The following is a 20,391-nucleotide window of genomic DNA, read 5'->3' as shown; positions in this document are numbered from 1 at the left end:
ATCCCAGGGTCCTAGGATCGAGCCCCGCATCAGGCTCCCTGCTCCTCGGGGAGCCTGCTTCTCCCTCTCCCTCTGCCTGCCTGCCGCTCCCCCTGCTTGTGCTGTCAAGTAAATAAATAAAATCTTTAAAACAAAACAAAACAAATTACAACACAACTCAGCAATTCTACTTCAAGGTATCTACGCAAGAAAAATGAAAATGTCCACAGAAAGACTTGTACGCAAATATTCATAGCATTACTCTTAACAGTCACAAGGAGGAAACGATCCAAATGTCCATCAACTAAGGAATGGATAAGCAAAATGTGGCAGATCCACACGATGGGACTTTATTCAGCAATAAAAAAGGAACAACCTGTTGATATACATTACAAGATGCCTAAAATCTCAAATACCTCATACAAAGTAAAGGAAGCCAGACTCAAAAGGCTACATAATGTATGATTCCATTTATATGACATTCTGGAAAAGGCAGAACTGCAAGAATAGAAAACAAATCAATGGCTGCCAGGAGGTGGGGTGGAGAGGAGCTGACTATAAAAGGACACAGGGGAAGTTTCTGGGGGGTGATGGTACTGCTCCAAATGCTAATTATAATGGTAATTTTGTTTGTCAAAACTCAAAGGACTATAACCTAAAGGGGTGAATTTTTCTGTATGTGAATGTAAAGCTGAATTTTTAGGGGAGGGAGAAGCATGTTAACACCAACTTTTACTGGAGCAACTGCATTCAAGCCACTACAGCATACCTTTCAATAGCCCAGTAAAATGTCAAAACAAATGTGAACTAAAAAAATCAAACAAACTTTTAAAAAACCTCACAGAACCAGGGGCGCCTGGGTGGCTCAGTCGTTAAGCGTCTGCCTTCGGCTCAGGTCATGATCTCAGGGTCCTGGGATGGAGCCCTGCATCGGGCTCCCTGCTCTGCGGGAAGCCTGCTTCTCCCTCTCCCCCTGCTTGTGTTCCCTCTCTCGCTGTGTCTCTCTCTGTCAAATAAATAAATAAAATCTTTAAAAAAAAAAAAAAAAAATCAAACAAACTTTTAAAAAACCTCACAGAACCAGGGGCGCCTGGGTGGCTCAGTCGTTAAGCATCTGCCTTCAGCTCAGGTCATGGTCCCAGGGCCCTGGGATCGAGCCCTGCATCAGGCTCCCTGCTCTGTGGGAAGCCTGCTTCTCCCTCGCCCACTCCCCCTGCTTGTGTTCCCTCTCTTGCTGTGTCTCTCTGTCAAATAAATAGGTAAAATCTTTAAAAAAAAAAAAAAACAGAACTGTACATTAGTACATCAAAACAGGTAAATTCTACTGTATATAAATTATGCCACAATTTAAAAACAGGAAAAAAAGCAATTCCTATTTTACATCCACAGTACTCAGGCTGTGAAGCAACAGAAATTCTCATACACTATGGAAGGAGTGTACATTCATATGATCACTTTGAAAAACAGCTGTTCTTCCTAGTAATGATGATCAGGTGCAAAACCTACTACTGGTCAGTCCCATTCCCAGCAACATACACACTGTAGAGAAGCTACTCCACACATGCACCAGGAGACATGTAGAGAAATGCTTAATGCAGCATTGTCTGTTACGGAGGTAACTAGAAACAACCAAATACGCACCAAGAGGAAAATGGACAAATAAATCATGGCATATTCACACCATAAGACAGCACATAGCAGAAAACATGATGTATGTCAATTAAATGCACCAGCACATTTCAAGCTCAGAAATGATAAGCAAAAGCAGCAACTCAGGGAAAAATAACATGATTCCATTCCCATAAAGATTATTTTTAAAAGGCATGTTCAGCAATACAGACTTATGGGCAAACCTAGAAACAAAAGCAAGGGAATGATTAGTATGGAAATCAGAATATTGGTTATCTTCAGCAGGGAGAGAAAGGGATATGCTCAGAGGCTTCAAAGAATGTAAAAGGTGTTCTGTTCCTGAGCTGGCTGGTGAATATGGGAGTGCGCAGTTTATTTTTCAGCTATTCTTTACCACAAACTGTATATACTCTCTTTTGGGTAAATTATATACTTCACGATAAAAAATAAATAAAAACAATATATTCTGAAAATGCCCAGTAGGTTTTATATGTGTGTTCTACTAATAGAACAAATCTCTGTCTTAGACTAATGCAGAGTAGCAAGAGCGGGAAACCAGCAAAGCTTGTTTTGATACCAAAACGGAATAAGGTCTGAAATCAAAATATCACAGATCACTTATGAATACAGATGTAAAAATCCTAAATAAATGATTCATACTAAATCCATCAATGTATGTTTAAAAAGAAAACCATATCGAAGTGACATTTATCCTAGGAATACAAGGATGTTTGAGCACTGGGGAAAAAGTCTATTAACATAATTCACTATAGTATCAAATTAAAAGAAAGAAACTACGATACATTTGCTCACACAAATATTTACTGAAAGACAACAGTAACTAAAATTAAAAACCCCTCCCCTAGGGAGTTTATGTTCTAGCCAAAGGAGACAGACAATAGCAGTAAGTATACAGTAAATGATACACAGATTATCAGACAGTTATAAATACCAAGAAGAAAAAGATAAGGCATAGACGAGGGGACTGCTGAGGGGTACGGAGGGGTTAGGGTGCAATCTGAGCAAGACTTGAAGGCGGTGTGGGAGCAAGTCACGCAGGTACTTGGGGGGGAAGCATGGCAGACAGCTGAAACATCAAGGACAAAAGCCCTGAGAGTACAGTGGCAGCGTGTTCAAGGACCACCAAGCAGGCCACTGTGTTTATCCAGCAGAGGGAACCAGGGGAAGAGTAAGAAGAAGGGCGAGGAGAGTGAGGGTGGGGGTAAATCTCATCAGGGCCCTGCAAGCAACTCTAAGGCTTTTGACCTTGACCCTAAGTGAAGGGGTGGGGGGGTGAACACTGGATGGTTTTGAGCAGAGGAATGACATGATTTGATATTCGAAAAAAAAAAATCTTCCTCGGGAACCTGGGTGGCTCAGTCGGTTAAGCGTCCAAATCTTGATCTTGGCTCAGGTCTCAATCTCAAGGCTGTGAGTTCAAGCCCCATAATGGGCTCCACACTAGGAGTGGAGCCTACTTTAAAAAAAAAGAAAAAAAATCTTCCTGGCTCCAGAGCTGAGGAGAGTGACAACAGTGGAAAGCAAGGAGACCAGTTAGGAAGTTACTATAATAATCTAGGAGAAAGGAGAAAGACGATGGTGGTTTAAACCAGGAAGGTGGCCTGGGGTAGTGGGTAAAATGGACATATTCTGAAAATTAAGCAAACAGGGTTTATTGATGATTACATGTGCCATGAGAACAAAAGAAAGGAGCCGAAGACAACTCCAAGGTTTCTAACCTAAGCAACTTAGAACATGGAATTCCCCAACTGATTTAGGCAAGACAAGGGTGAAACAGGTTTGGAGTGGGAAAATCGAAATTGGTTTTGTTCATGTTATTTCTGAGATGCCATCAGTATCCAAAGAGAGATACTGAATAGACAACTGGATAGATACAAGTTTGATGTCCAGAAAAAAATATCCAGGGTAAAGATATACTTTGGAAGTTGTCCTCGACAAAGAAACAGAGAAGCAAAGGAAACAAGTTACCAAAACAAAGGAAGATGAAATCTAAGTGCTGGGGAGAGAGGTACTGAAAAGAACCAAGGGGATTTATCCCCTAAATTCCAGAAAGGCTCAGAATTTAAACCAGGTACCAAGGCAGACAAGGATGAGGTATGGCATTGAGAACATGGGGATTATTAAAAGTCTGCATTAGGAGGACACAGACATCCTTACTCCAGCACCACGCATTTAAGCAACAGCCACTCCCACTGCTGCAGGAGACTAGTGAAGCCACAAAACCATGACATACCGCATTTCCCACTAGTGTTTAAGAGCCTGACTCTTAAATAAAGAATAGTCCCTCAACCAAGATCATCAGACATTTGAGTAAGACACACAGGGTGAAAAATGACCCACACTAAAGTATATACTCATGGAAAAAATTCTAAAAGCTTTCAGAGGCAGGCAGTAGAAAAAGGGGTGGGGGGGTGGAGGACACATAATAACAGAAGACCAGGAATCAGACTGGCACTAAATTTCAAAAGCAAGACTGGACCTTACATTTTTTTTCTTTTGAGGAAATAAAGCTTGTATTTTGGAGATGTTCTAATCTTCATTTTATGGAAAAAAGATGCTGGTAAACATTCTATACTATATATTTCAACTTTAATACTAAAAATTACTATCCTAAACCAATTCAACTGTTTGTCAAAGAGAACTGCTACCAGTCAAGGAGTAACAATCACCTTCTATGGGTTTTTCCACTGCATTTATCCAACAAACATTTATTGAGTACCTCCTATGATAGACACTGAGGATACAGCCAAGGACAAAATACCAATTCTCTACCCCAATGTCTAGTCAGAAGAGACATATCAAACAATCACCTAAATAATTATATAATCATAAACTTGTAAGTGATCAGAAGTAAAGTTTGGGGCACAACAGGAAAATGCAATTTAGAGATGAAGTTTCTGAGGTACTGACATTTAAGTTGAGACCTATAACCAGGGCAAAGCAGAAGAGAGTTCCAAATGGGAGACACTAAAACTCGAAAGAGCTTAAGGAATTCAAAGAACAGAAAGAAGGGCAGTGTGGCTGGGCAAGGTTTGCATTTTTCTGGTAAATGCCACAGGAAACCATTGAGAGACACTAAACAGAAATGTGTCATGGTCAAATGACGTTTTTTTAAAAATAATCCCTCTGGCTGCTATGTGAATTACCAAGGAGCAAAGTGGATGCTGGGGGGGGCAAAAGTGAAAGTAGGGCCCCAGGCAAGAGCTGTTTCGGTATCCAGCCTATGAGGGTAACTTAGACTAAGGTGGTTGCAATGGGAATGGAGACCAAAAAAGTACAAGTCAGAAGTCAAAGGAGAATTGTCCAGAGTTAACTGACCCAAGAAAAACTGGCATGCAGAGTCAGAGACTAAAACAGAAGGGATTAGCTAACATATAAAGGCACACATGTGAAAGCCCATCTAGTACAAATGAATCAAAAAAGCATCTCCCAGAACAGCAGACATCTTTTTTGCTCCCCATCCCTTTCCTGCATTGTGATGCACACAGAATTTAAAAATGACCCCCAAAACATTTGAGAACCAACTCATATAGTCAAAACTTCAAAACTCCTAAGCCTGTCCTCCATGTGTTGAATACAACTCTCTCAAATAACCAAAAGATGTGACTTGGTCCCATTTACTTACACTCTCTCAGGCTGCTTCCCATTATTACAGGAGTAGGAGACATATTTATGTTTCAAAAAGACCAATGTGACAAGTATGATGCCTGTCTGGAATACAGTTAGCACTCAAACATCAGTTTCCAGCTTTCCTTCCAGATTTAGCTAAGCTAGAAGAACCAACTTTCTTAGACTAAACAAGTTCCTCAAATAACTCTCCCAAAAAGTCTGATCTGAAGGACTGAGAAGAGATCATACTCAGTTTTCATACTGGCTGACCCAAAGAAAAGTGTTTTTTCAAACACAGTCCCAAGGAAGCCTGGAACAATCTCCTCATTTTCCTAGAACCCTGGTGCCTTAAAATCACACTTTAAAAGTATAACCTTTTTGTTTTAAAAATACACATCACTTTAGCACCCCTGAAATCATCATCCTGCTCACCCCCCTGAACGACCACAAAATCATTCCAGTGGCAGTGCTTTCGAAACCTCTGGTACCTGACCTTTACCACACTTCATTATTACAGCGCTTTGAACTTCAGGAAGTAGAAGGACAAAAGGCAGCTAATCTCTTAGACATAAAACCAGAGTCTGACCAGGGCTCTAAGAACAATCAAGTTCTCTCTTCTCCCTAAGCTGGCTGGAAATCCTGTCAAACAACAGAATACCCCCTTTTCCACAGGCAGATCCAGACATCCCTTGAGAATTATTCAAACAAATAAGGAACCTTTTACCAACGGAGGGGTCAAAGCCTCCATCAAAACCAAACTGCTGCTACTATTAACCAGAGCAAATGGTACTGCTCTACTAACTGGGCCTTCTGTGCAGACCTCCTACAGTTCAGAGTGGAACGGGGCTTACAATAAAACAGTCTGCCTCCAGTAAATACCAAATGCATCACAAAAGAACAAGAAAGAAAAATATCCCATGCTGACTTTTCACACAAAATAGTCTAGATGCTAGAATGGGAGCACAGAAAGGATCTTTACTGAATTCTTACTCTAGAAGGTTTTCAACAGAGTTCCAGGGTCTGGGAAAGATCCTTGAGTGCTTGGAGCAGGGGGTGGGGACAGCAGAACTCAGAAGAGATGGAGAAGGTGGGCCCTCATGCTTGTTTCAACCAGAGCAGTTTCACAGCCATCTATTTGTATTTCAGAGCTCCATTTCATGACATAAAAGGATTTTACACCTCAAGTATTTAAATGACCAATCTATTTCAAATCCTGAGTTAGGGACAAAGAAGTATAAATGGAGATATTTAGTAAGATATGAGGTGCTATGCTGGAACCCAGATCTTGACTCCTACCTAGTCCAATGCTTTTACTACCACCATAGATCACTTACTCTAGCATAGAAAAGAACACCTACGATCCGAAATGCCAATAAAATTAATGCAGAGTGCAGAAATTCAACCAGTCATAACTAAAGAGTCACATCTAAGGACATGAAAAGCTACCTGGCTTAACAATTATAAGGATTTTCATTAAAGAGAATAAAACTGACATTTCGAGAAATATCAAAGAACTCACAAGATGCTTCAAAAAGATGAAATGACCAAAAGTCATAAAACCTGTAGAAAAACTCTTTATTCTAAATTAGCATAATGAAAAGAAATTAAACTCAAAAAATGAGGGACCTGGGTTCTAGCCCCAACTTGGCCATATGCATGTCACACAGATGTATAATCACAGATACATCATTTAATCTGTTAGAAACTCAGTTATCTAACTGCAAAATGAAAATGAACTGGATGATTTGAGAGCCCCTCCCACACTAAAATTCTAAGATTCTAAGCATTTAAAAGATCCTATATTTGATAAGGCTAACAGACTATCAAAGACATTGTCTTAAAATGTCACTACCGTTTAGAGATTCTTTTTTCTAACAAGATGATCAAAGTTCAAAACTCTACAAGAAATAATAACATCTTATCTAAAACATACCTAAAATGTTTAAGCTGTTTCTAATGGCTCAGTTTCTGCCTTTAGCAATTAAGAGGAACCAGATTATGGCCATAGTCACAGACAGATTTACTTCTAGTGTCAACAGATTCTTCCACAGATTTATGTAGAACTGCTCTAAAGAGGGCAAGGAAAAAAAAGGGTTCTTAGAAGTCAACTTGCTGAGCAGAAGAAAAAATAACCCAAAATATGCATATTCTATAATAAAACTGATATAAAAGAAAGGTGAATTACAAGGAGAACTGACTAGCTAAGATTCTGATGATACCATCATCTATTTTTCATCCAGCCAATACTTACTAAGTACCTACTGTGTGCCAGACACAGGGGATACAGTGAAAACAAAGTCGCTTCACTCCTACACTAGTGCAGAGAGACTAACAACCACCAAGTAATTTCTGATACGGATAGGGCTATGAAACAAACAAAAACCCTCCTGATGTTGTGGAATTAGACGGGTAGAGATATGTTCACTGAAAAGATACTTTTGGATTAAGAACCAAATGACAAGAAGTTACCATAGAGCTTTCTAAGTAGGGGGCTAGCAAATGCAAGGGCCCTGTGGTGGACACAAATCGGGGGTGTTTGAGAAACAAAGTGAAGACCAGGGTGGCTTTAGTAGAACGACCAAGGGGAAAGTGCTAGGAGAGCAGATCACAGAGGTAGGTAAGGGCCACGCATGATAGTGATGTGATGTGATTTGCATTTTTTAAAAGACCACCCTGGGATGCCTAGGTGGCTCAGTCACTTGAGCGTCTGCCTTCAGCTCAGGTCATGATCCCGGGGTCCTGGGATCGAGCACCGCGTTGGGCTCCTTGCTGGGCAGGGAGCCTGCTTTTCCCTCTGCCTGCCACTCCCCCTGCTTGTGTGCGCTCGCTCTCTGACAAATAAAATCTTAAAAAAAAAAAATTTTAAAGGAGACCACCCTACTTGCTGTGCACGTATCAAAAATCAAAATGTTGGGGCGCCTAGGTGGCTCAGTCGGTTAAGCATCTGCCTTCGGCTCAGGTCATGATCTTGGGGTCCTGGGATCGAGCCCAACATCAGGCTCCCTGCTCAGGGCGGAGTTTGCTTCTCCCTCTCCCTTTGTGCTCTCTCTACCTCTCTCTCAAATAAATAAATAAAATCTTAAAAAAAAAAATCGGAATGTTCTCTGATACTGCCTTTCAAATGACAGACTCCATGATTTTATTGTATCTAAGTCTAGGCTTATTTCCTTTGTTCTTCTCAGTATTTAACAGTAACATAAATAGCTTTGAAATTGCCGTAAGTGTGGAGTTGTACGTGAATATTTTAATTGTAGTTATATAAATAACACTGTGGGACTGCAATAATTATCTCCCTCTCTTCCTCCATTTTTCCTCCATTCCTGCTTTTTCCTTTCTTTTATCTGCAAACTGGATTTTAACGGATGGATACTTCAGGCATAGTCATCTATTTCTTTTACCAAAAAAATGTTTTTCACACTTTTATAAAAATACTCTATATATTAAAAAAAATCCAACGTGGCTTGTTAAATTGGGCTAAAAGACCCTGAAGGCTGAGCCCTGTATCATACATGAGATGTAATGAAGTGCAAATAGCCATACGTAACGTAAGTGACACACCCGTATGAGAATTATTCTACAACAATGAACAACATCAAATGACTGCAGTTATGCCTGACAGTGAGCCTGCAAAGGCCAATACAGGCTAAACTCACCAGTAACACAACCACCAAGTCGAAAAAGCATAGTAGTTCTGCATCAAAGTTCTAAAAATGTAGAACACTACAAAGAAACTCAAAGTGGCTTTGTAAGAATGGGAAATCCCAAGTGTAAAAAACTATATGAATCCTACCTCTAACCAGACAATGATGGACACTGACAGCTGACTTCAGGGAAGGCTTAAGAAAAGCAATTCAAATCAAGAATTCAAAGCACAGATAGATTTCATCTATCCCATCCATCCTTGAGGACTAGCTCTGGGGACTAATGCAAGCATCTATATATAAAGTGTCAAATGTACCATCACATTACCCAAAACAACTTTTTATCAGATAAGGAACCCTGTGGCCTGCCCCAAAAGACTCCAGCTTATCAGTAAACCTTTAGTAATCATGGATAAAGCCACACAAATGTATCCAAAACTGAAAAAATTCCTGTTTTCAACTAAGTAGCAAAATCACATGGATAAATAGAATTCTGACCTTGATGGCCCACTAGAAGAGATTTCCAAGCACGGCACAGAAAAACTACAAGGCATTCTGCACATGCTCTTTCTTAACACGAGAGATAAGTTAGGCAAAGAAAATGCCACAGGATTTCAGAGGTGTCATTAGCACTTTCCGAAGAAAAAAAATGAGAAATGTAATTAAATAACTTGTGCCTTCCTGGCCCTTATTACAGGAAAGACCCAGACCAAACTAGCACTATACCATATATCCCATCACTTCCATCCTTCATTGCTGAGTGGCTCTGTGCTACAACCTGGAGGAGTGGACATGATCTAGCAGTGCAAACAGAAAGAAGTCTGGAAATAACCAAGATTTCTACACTTTTATTAGTCCTTTAAAAATGTATTTAATTCCACAAAACAACTGACCTGAACTGTTCAAAAATATCAATGCCATAAAAGACAAAACAAAGCAAGGGAACTGTTCTACATTAACAAATATTAAAGAGACATAACAACCAAATGAAATGCAGGATTATTTTTTAAAAATTTTTTATTTAAATTCAATTAATTAACATATACCGTATTAGTTTCAGAGGTAGAGTTTAGTGATTCATCAGTTGCATATAACACCCACTGCACATTACATCAAGCGCCCTCCTTAATGTCCATCACCCAGTTACCCCATCCCCCAACCCACCTCCCCTCCAGGAACCCTCAGTTTGTTTCCTAGAGTTAAGAGTCTCTTATGGTTTGCCTCCCTCTCTGTTTTTATCTTTTTTTTGAAATGCATGAATCTTGATTGGATGCTGGACTGAAAAAATAAGCTATAAAGAATATTTGTGGAACCAGAGACAATTTGAATATGGACTATGTATTATATACTATTGTATCAATGTTAATTTTCTTGAATCTGATAATGAAATTATGGTTATGTAGGATAATGTACTTGTTCTTAAAACATACATTCTAAAGTATGTAGAGAGGGATAAAGCAAATTGCGGCAAAGTTATAAACAAATGAAACTCAGTTCCTACTCTCAATGTGTTCACAGAAAAAGATTTCTCCTCCCATGTAAAAGAGAAATATGCCATCAACATGCATATTTGTAATATAATACAAACAATTATAATTATACATAACTATGTACCATTATGTTATATACAACAATGTATAATATGTAATAGAAAAATGTCATTAACAAGCAATTGATGATAAAGAACCTAAAGGAATACCAAAAAGGCTACCATTTATTAAGGACTGACACTGTGTCAGGGATGCATACACCACCATAAAGAAAGGTTAAATCTGTCCCAGGTTATAAAGCTAGGTTTTGAACTCAGGGCTCTATTTCTCCCCAAGGCTCAGTTCCTGACATTACATTATACAGCCTCTTAACAAAAGAAGTCCAAAATATTAGAAACAAAAACAATATAGAAAACAGCACAGACATCTGAATATAAGATACATTTGAAGTATACATAAACATCAAGTTTTATGACTGCAAGTTATATCACTGGTATTTGCTCAAGTGTTTAATTTTGAATTAAAGAAGATAAGTCTATCAAGAAAATAAAAGGGAAAAGTTTGTATACAGACTACTGAAATTTATAACCACATATGGATGAGTAGAAGGGTCGGCATCAAATTTTCAGTTTCCTCATCAACAGGTCATCTTATGTCTAAATCAGGTCAGCAAACCACAGCCCCAACCCAAATCTGGCCCTCTCACTGTCTTTTTAAGGTTTTACTGGAAGACAACCTTGCCCACTCATTTATGATTTGTCTATGCCTACCTTCCTGCTACAATGGCAGAGGTGAATACTTATGATATAGTATGGTCCACAAAACCTAAAATATTTATTATCTGGCCCTTTATAGAAAGTTTGCCAACCTCTGGTTTAAATAATAACCATTTATATCACAAATAGTAGAAAAATAATTAGCCTATTTATTTCAGTTCTATTTAGGCTTTACTGTGAACTCTACTTGATTTAAGTTCTCTTCCTTTGTAATTAGCTCCACTTAGAAAAAGCTAATGAATTTTTTAATTTCCACAAGGATGTTTATATGTCAGTTATATTCCACAGAGTAGGTCTTGTTTTAGCTGCCCAGTAATTTATCTTCACAATACTATTACAAACAAAATCCTAATTAAAGCACATTTGCAGTTACCCCCACACATCCTTACCCTTCTAGTGCATACAAGCTGCAAAGATATAAACAAAGAAAAGATGAATAGCTGATATGACTGAAGAATTCCTAATACCCCGTTCACCCTAGAACATCTCAAAGTACCATTTAGGACCAACAACATCACCATCACCTGCCTGCTTATTAGAAATGCAAATTCATGGATCTCATCCCAGACTTATACCAGGTGACTCTTAGACTACGAGTTTAAGAACAGAGTTGATATTACTTACCTTGAGTGTGAACAGGCTGATTCGGCCAGGCAGTTTATAAAACAGCCCCTCTCCTCCTCTTGAGTTGGAATGTAGCATGGCATTGAGACACGCGAGAGGGGATGTCCCGCTGTAAAAACATACAAGGATGGATGAGGGTTATAGAAATCTACATGCCTACTTACTCAAAGATCCAATACCCTCCAACTCATTCTTAAATCAAGAAATATAGCAGAAGAGAGCCCATGACAACAATTCCACTTTGAAAGTAGTACAGGGCAACAAATGAAATCCCCATCAATCACACCCAGGTAGGACATGGTATGTGATTCCCTTGTTCCACACCTGGCACTTTCTTAGTGCCTTTTGACAACATCAACCAAGTTCTCAAAGAGATTTAGAAAAAGTACACAGTGACTGTTCAAATTCAGGGAGTTTTAAAAAAACACATTACCCAGTATTTTTATTAAATTTTAAAAGTTAAATTTTAATATTAAAAACAGAATGTGCTTCCTAGCCTCTGTATTTTGACCTGCATATATCATGCTCAGAAACATTATCAGCACAAAGACCACAGAATCAATGGTGCTGTCCCAAGAAAACAAGCACACCTTTTCATCCCCAGTTAAATATTTGCTAATAAGCACACAAAAGAAGAATATTTCATTTGCTTTTTCTCTGTTGGGAAGGGGAGAGAATGGGTTTTATTCTACATCTACCCAGGAGCAAGCACTTAAATTTAAACTTAAAAAGAAAAGTCAGTCAAATGGATCTGGTACCCAATAATGGAAAAAAGGCGGATCATTAAGCTATTTCACACTCCCTGCTACAGTAGTTGGTTGCAAAACAGTAACTCAGTGAATTAGAGGCCATTTACTGAATCTTAAAATAGAACAGCTGTCAAAAACACAGACAAGTGTCCATTATTAATATTAACTGAGTTTGGCACTAGCATGTTAGTGCTAGGATTCACCTGTGCACCTTCTCGTCCCTCTCCCCAGTATGTTAAAAATATATAAATATCTTAAATAAAGCCTCTTAAGATCTTTCAGAACCAGAAGCCTTAATTTATGCAGTGTTAAAAATAAATTCTGAGTCTAAAAAAGCCATTAAAAAAAAAAAACAAACCCTATTACTTATTCTGCTTTGGAACACACTGGATGCTAAAAAAATTTTCACCAAGAACCAATCTCTACAAGAAACCTTGTGCAGAATGTGGAGTATCAAGTGGGTGTGCTAACATCTCTGCTACAAGGGGGAACGGCATGCTGGCAGAGTCCTTCAGCAGAACAGTGTGACTCCTACACACTATACCTCTGTCTACAAATCACAGAGCTGCTCACTCATCATGAGCTACCATGACTGCTTCATTAATTCCTATAAGAGCAAGAAGCAGAAACAAGTTAAAGTTCTCAATTTCATCTGTCCCAAAGGGACTAATTTACCTTCTATAGGTATAGTGGTCCAACAGCAGTGCAGACAGCAGCATGATGGGAAATAGCCCATAAAAACAAAAATAAAGCACAATTATAACACTACACAGTGCATAAGTACTATTTAAATGAATGTGATCTACACAATCCTGATCTTCCCTCCCCACAAACTGTCAGCTTGAGACTGAACTGGAAAGTGAGGATCTTTTGACCCTAAAAGGTCAATTTCAAGCAGCTAAAGCTTAACCAGCAAAAACATATGCTGTTTGTTCTGAGTTCCAAGAAGGGACATTATGTTGTGCTCTCTTCTTTCATTTAAATTAAAGAAAAAGGGGGTTAGGGTTAGAGTGCAGAGAGAAAAGAATTAAACAACCACTGATTTTCGTGCCTGCAATTCCTTTTGTTCCTAACTTGTTGCTTCTCTAGCAAAACTAGATCATAGGAGAATAAAATCAAGGTCACACTAAACTTTAGTATATTCCTATGATGAATGGCTAGAATCAGTAGGGAGGAAAAAAAGGCCAGTGGTGTTATGGTGATGAGACAACCCTTCTTTTGATCCTAAAACAAAGAATTTCAGGGATATAGAAAGGGAAGTTTTATACAAGATAGAGCCTATCAGAGTCTGCCCCTTCTCTACTAATATGTGCAAAAGAGAGTACAAAAGAAAATGCGTGGACTCCTTACACAAAGAACACACTCCATGTCAAGATTTAAGGGAGAGCAAGGATAGGGAAAGCTGCTGCATCTCTAATGAAAACAAATGGATGCTCACCCATTCCCACCCGCCACTCAGAAGACACACAACTTGGGAGATAGTTCTATACCACACCGGACTGGGGGGGCGGGGGAGGGCGCAAAGAGACACATGGAGAGAGAGAAAGGGGGAGAAGGCATATATACACTTAATCATGTCACTAAGTATCTACAGAAAGACATATGTCCTATGAAACCCTCTTGAACAACGAGAATAATACGAACCTCATTTCCTTTAATCCTTCTGCCTCTATGACCTGCAGAATCTGTTTTGGTGTCATTGGAGCATCCGAGTAGTTTTCTAGTACCTGAAGGAATATAAATGTTCTGATTTTAGTGTGCAATTCCCATTTATATCCATCAGTCTGTATCCTGAGCTACAGTTCTGCTGAGGTAGCACTGTTAACAACTTAGTTTTTCCACAGTTAACGCTGCTTCAGAAACCAAATTACGGATCTAAGATGTTGCTAAAAGTGACTGAAATTAGCGTAAATATTCTAATTCTTAATTCTAAAAACACCCTTCTTAGCATACATGCTATGGTACATGAGTGGGGCCTTAGCAACCTTGGTTATTGCTTAACTTCACATTGTTCACATGACTAAACCATAGAATACATAGAGCTACAAAATAATGACAAGACAGAAATGCATTCAGATTTTTTTTCCTGAGGAAGTCTGATTAGCACCCATATTTTTTTTTTAAAGATTTTATTTATTCATATGAGACACAGAGATAGAGAGAGAGAGAGAAAGCATGAGCAGGGAGAGAGGCAGAGGGAGAGGGAGAAGCAGGCTCCTCGCTGAGCCAGGAGCCCGATGTGGGGCTCGATCCCAGGACCCTGGGATCATGACCTGAGCTGAAGGCAGATGCTTAACCATCTGAGCCATCCAGGCGCCCCAGTACCCATATTTTTAAGTGATGGTTTTTGCCACTGTGTTGTGAAATTTTGGTGTGAACTGCCACAGTACATTTTGCCATTTGGCAACGTGAAGCTCTGATTCTGTATGACTGGTGCAGGCAAAGCAACAAGAAACAGAACATCCCATGTACGTTAGCATCATCTCTAACAAAGTCATGGCAGCAGTTTCCTAGTGAGCAACTGTGGCTCTCTCATGTGAAGGAGCGGAGCTGTTTTAGAAATGCCATCCTTCTCAGGGAGGAAAAAGGCTGTCAGTATCTTTGTACGGTCTCTACCAGCAGCTGCCGAGGCTACTCCATACACCTTGCGGTCACTTAACAACTCTTAACAACTAAGTGCTGCTTTGTCACAAATAAAATGTAAAGCAAGAAGTCTGACAGGATTGCTGCTAAAGGGTCTCCCTGTGGAAGAACATGAGCCCTTAGCACTAAAGGAAGTCAAGCTTTGGAGAAGCAGGTGCTGAAATAAAGTCCCTATTTACCATGGTCCCATTGTTAGCCTCTGTCTTTTCAATTTTTACATTCTCTTCAAGTAGCTCTATCACCTCTCATAGCTTCAACTACTACCTATACTCTGCTAACTCCCAAATACTCACCTCTAGCCTGGGTTTCTCCCCAGCTTCCGACTCAAATATTCACTTCTGTACTGACATCCGCCCCCTTGATCATCTGTTCTAATTCATCTAACTGGCAACTCCGATTCATCGCCCCTCTTCCTCCATCACCTAATGCAGAAACCTAGACAGCACCCCTCACTCTCACCTGTCCCCCAGTTCCTTCCCTCACCCAACACACAGCCCCTTCGCTAATATGCCTGCAACCAGCTCTGCTTTCCTCAAATCCATCCTTCCTCCGCTACCATCCTTCACTCCACAAATACACGAAATACTTACCTGTGCCAGGGACAATTCTAGAATTCAGCAGCAAAAAAGACCAAACCCCAGCTCTTGCAGAACTTACCTGCTATATGAGGTCAACCCAACAAAATAAATCATCACTTTCCCCGCTTTAAAATTCTTCAACAGCAACCTAATCACATACAGCAAAGGCCAAAGCTTCCGAAGAAGAGCTCACCAGCTCACTGGAAAAGCACAGGCTTTAGAACCAGATGGACCTGGATTTAAATGCTAGCCTTCTAAACTTGGGCAAGTTACCTACCCAACCTGAGCCTCGGTTGCCCCACTTGTGATGGAAAGATATTGATGTCTTGCCCTAAGAGTTGTTTTACAGATTGTAGATCATGGAAATAAGTGTCTACAGTGCCTGGCACAAATATGTGCTCGCAGGCCTGGCACACAAGGCCCTCAGAATCTGGGCTCTGCCTGTCTCTCTACCTGACTGCCAAACTGATACTCCACAACTTCACATTCCAGTAACTATGTGTAGTTCTACCTAATTCCCACACTCTCCACCCTGTGCACAAGTGTGCACACACACACCACTAGCTCCTTGTCACCAGCTCCTAACCTCCTCCATGATGGGCCTAACTTCTTCTTGCCCTTCAAGATTCAGTTTGGAAAGCACCTGCCTCTAGAAAGCCTTCTCTGATCCCTGCCAGACAGAGTTAAATGTCTCTTTTCAGTGTCCTCATAATCCACAACACATGTAATTTACCTTCCAAAGTGGGACACTTGTGAGTGAAAGGAGGAACCAGTCATGATGACACCTGGACAATAAGCCTGAACCAGGATGTCTGTTTATCATATGTACATCTATGATGGCACTTATCATGCACGTAGTAAATTTCTATTCATGGGTCTAGACCTTCTCCATTCCCAGAAGACCCTTAAGTTCCTCAAGGGCAAACCTTATCCATCTTTGTATTCTAAGAACCTGAGTGCCAAGTTAAGCGGTGTTGACTTGAACAAACCCACAACAAACCCTGTTACAAGCTACTAACGTTCACTGCCACAGATACCACTTTTTTGATACTGAGAGCTGAGTTAGCGAATTTTTGTACTGTAATTTTTTTTTTAAAAGAAGCATGACTCTGAAAAATTAGTTACCAATTATTTAAACAGCAGTCAGGAAGAGCCTGAGAATCTAAGAGAGAACCTTCGAGCCTGAGAATCTAACTTCTCTAAAAGGAAGTTACATCAAAAGATACAAAGTATTCACTTTTATTATAATTGTATATGCCTCCAGCTTTTAGTACAAGAACAATTCAGCAGTGTTCTATTCCTAGTCCCTGGTCTTTCTGGCACACTTAAAAAAAAAAGTATCTCTTCTCCTACTTCAAAGAGAAAAAAAATGTTTGATGTAAGAATGGTCAGTCATGAATCAAAGTGAAAGATAAAGCGTACAATGAAGAGTTTCTCAAAGCCAGGGAGAATCCATTTAAGGACATTCAATTTAAAGGGAAATCCCCTCGTCTATTTCTCCCAAACAAATTGTTCCTAACAAGCAGGAGGATTTATACCATCCAACCCTCTAAAGTCTACCTCTTATATCTAGAAAAGACAATACTACAAAATGTTTGAAAGAAGAGTATCTACTTCTCAACAACATAACATCTGCAAAAGTCAATCTCCTGAAGTATACTACACTAATAAAATTCTCCAGAAGCCTCTTCTTTCCTACCAAAATAGTTTTTAAGAATTCCCAGTATCACTCTAGCCACCAATCTAAGCAAGGTCAGGAGCAATATGAAACCACCCCAGAGCAACTGCATCTGATTGCCATGTCAAGCACTTCAAATTCACCTGTCCAAAGAGTAGATTTAATCACCTGCCCTCCCATTACGGGCTTTCTCTAGTCAAGCTAGCTGCTCTCTGTCCAGCATAAGCTCTCACAAACTCCCCAGCACTCGGTGTTGCAGCAGTTTTCTTTAAATGGGGAGAGGACTCTGAAGAGTTGCCCCTCACCCACCAAATGGTCCCATCCAAAGGGACTGAAAATTCTGATAAAAAATAAAAGATATGCACAATTACGCACCATGTTTCCACAAGTCGTCTTTCACATGTTTAAGGGCACTACAAAATTATTCCTGTTCATATTACTTTTTAATGAAGAGCCATAAAACAAAAAGAGAAATAACTTATTCAGATAATCTGGCATGAAGTTAAGCCAATGATAAAACAAAACTAACAACCTGGATACTGGAGTTCAGATCAGAGTAAGTTCAAGAACCTAAAGAGGCTTAACGGAACAGTGGACCCTGAATTCCTAAAGTCTTTCAACTAGTAAAAGCCAACAGAGCTTTGAGACAAATAAACTTTAGAATTCTGTCAGAACATAAATAACACAGGATTTAAAGGTACTTTCACCTACCTCTAACAAGTAAAACTCTGGCAAGCAAATTTCCTTTTGGTGCCCAGAGTCATAAACACCTGCATAACAGGAACTTAGAGGAGAATTTCAATGAACACCCAAGACTCAACCTTGAGGAGAAAAAGAGCAAGCACATCCTTTGGCTCTCCCCTCCTCTCCCTCAGGCCTCAATTTGTTTCCAGGTGAGGCAACACTGGAGAAATCCTAAAATTCCCAAGAGATCTCAAAGCTAGCCAAAGCTTCCAATCTTGATTGAATCAAGAAAATATTTAGAACTTCAAAATCTACAAATTTCACATGACAAATCAAAACAAATGAACAGAAGCATGAAACTTGAGCACACAAACACTTGCTATTTCTGTTCACTGGGCAACAAGTGCCTGGAGAAGACAATCAGGAACACCAGTGAAAATTCTCTCCTAAACCAAACTGCTTTAGTTCTTGTAAGTAACTGAGTTTTACATGTTCTAAGAAAGAAAAAGGTGTACCATAGAGCCGGAACAAGCCCCAACACAATAGTCATCATCTCTTTGTCTACACAACACCTCTGAGGAAGGAACCTCACTTCCCAATAAAGATTAGAAAGTGAAGCTTCATTCATCATTAAAAGTGAATTACAGCAATTACATTTAAACTACAAGGTGTCAAGAGACATATGCTATCTGCACTATAACCCTGCTCTGTGACAGTTCTTGAGGAAGTGACATCTCTAGGAAAAGTTACAATTGTCATCTGCCAAGATATATTTATAAGAACATGTCTCCCAGTGTCTTAGCTTTGTGGGTTCAAATCCAAAAGGAAGGTATTTCGATTACAAGTCCTCTGACGCTATGGGAACAAAATACACAACCCTCCTCACTAGGCAGTTTCAACAAATTACTCCCTCCTTTGCTAAGTCCTCAATGAGCAGTATCTTCAGAGGTACTTGGTCTTTGTCCAACACTTCAAGTATAACATGCACCAGGACACTAAGGAGAGGAGGACACACACATACATTCTCTGCAAAGTAGAGTCAGTTCTCTGCAGAGTCCCTATCTCCAGTCTAGCTTATGAAGTAAAACCCTCTAGTCAGCGTTTCTCAAAGTGTGGTCCCGGGCCACCTGCATTACAGTCAACATGGGAAGCTGGTTAAAATGAAGACACTGAGGCTCTACTCAGTCTGAATTTCAGACTCAGAAGATCTCAAGCAGGGCCCTAGGACGAGCATTCCTAAGAACCTCCCAGGTGTCCCCAACAAGACACTAAAGTTTGAAAACCACTGCTCAGGGTTCCACCTGGGAGTAAGCACTTGCTTCCCTCCACACACCTGGTTTAGATTGGGAAAGCTCAAAATGTCACTCGCGTCCTTAAAATTGGGGGTGTTTTCCGACCCCTGGAGTCAAACGCACCACCCCATTGCCCACCAGGAAGCGAGGGAGGAGCTTCCGACCCTTCCCGGAAACCTAACTCCCCCGAGTGCATAAACGAAGCTTCCCCAGACCCCCAGACGCTGCCAAATAGTGGGGGAGGGGAGGTTGGGGCCCCGCCGCCCAGAGGGGGAGGAGCCGGCCTCCCAGCTCGCCCCTCCGCAGGAATTTAGGGGGTGGGGGGAGCTGCATAAAAAGGCGCCACATCCAACCAGCGAAGGACCTCTCCCCCACCCAACGCCTAGGGGGGGTGGGGGTGTCCCGTTCCTAAAAAAATGGCGGCCCCGCCCCCTCCTCCAGTGGGCAGGGCTTCTCCCCTCCCCCTCCCCGTAGAGGGGGCTCGGCCAGCCCACCCCCCACGCCCCTACTGAGCCCCCTCGGCGGCCCGCCTCACCAGGCGCGCGGCCTCGGCCCACGTGCGCTCCTTCTTCCTCTTCTGTTTGTCCTTCATCCTCCTCCCCGGCGGCGGCGGCGGCTCCACGCGGGACCTCCGGGCGGGGCGGGTGGCGGCGGCGCGGGGCTGGGGCAGCGGTGGCGGCGGCGGCGGCGGGGGGCGCGTGGCGGCGGCGGCGCGCGAGGGCTCGGGTGCGGCCGGGGAGAGGGGGCGGGCGCCCGGGCACCGGCTGGCGCGAGAACCGGAGCGAGGGCGGCGGTGGGGGAGGGGTGGCGGCGGCTCCACGCGCCCGCGCTGCGTCAGTCGCCCGCGGCGGCGGCGGCAGCGGCGGCAGCCCCGCGATCGCTAAGGAATGCGGCGGCTCCGCATAACCACGGGGTCAGAGGTCACGGCTCCAGCCTCCGCTTTCCCGCTCTGCTGAGGGGCCGAGAGAGGACTGGCGGTGGGGCAGGAAGGCGAGACG

The 20,391-nt window shown here is 41.3% G+C and overlaps 1 protein-coding gene across 4 annotated transcripts in view; it reads right to left on the bottom strand.

The window, feature by feature from the left end:
- ASXL1 (ASXL transcriptional regulator 1) overlaps positions 1-20,007 on the bottom strand; it is a 72,608-nt gene extending 52,601 nt beyond the window's left edge. For 2 of the 4 annotated variants that reach the window (XM_032419294.1, XM_032419296.1), the window contains exons 1-4: positions 19,929-20,007; positions 14,163-14,245; positions 13,194-13,196; positions 11,770-11,878 (exon numbers count right to left, since the gene is read on the bottom strand). In XM_032419294.1, the coding sequence (XP_032275185.1) occupies positions 11,770-11,878; positions 13,194-13,196; positions 14,163-14,245; positions 19,929-19,985 (252 nt within the window). In that variant the 5' untranslated portion in view covers positions 19,986-20,007. The remainder of the gene's footprint in view (positions 1-11,769; positions 11,879-13,193; positions 13,197-14,162; positions 14,246-19,928) is intronic. The other 2 variants (XM_032419295.1, XM_032419297.1) reach the window with 1 other exon arrangement.
- Positions 20,008-20,391: the final 384 nt, after the last annotated feature.

Source organism: Phoca vitulina, unplaced genomic scaffold (genome assembly GCF_004348235.1).
Source record: "Phoca vitulina isolate PV1807 unplaced genomic scaffold, GSC_HSeal_1.0 scaffold22, whole genome shotgun sequence".
In the NCBI taxonomy this organism is placed as follows: domain Eukaryota; kingdom Metazoa; phylum Chordata; class Mammalia; order Carnivora; family Phocidae; genus Phoca; species Phoca vitulina.
Note: the sequence above shows the minus strand (reverse complement) of the source record. Positions and strands in the feature narration are given on the sequence as shown.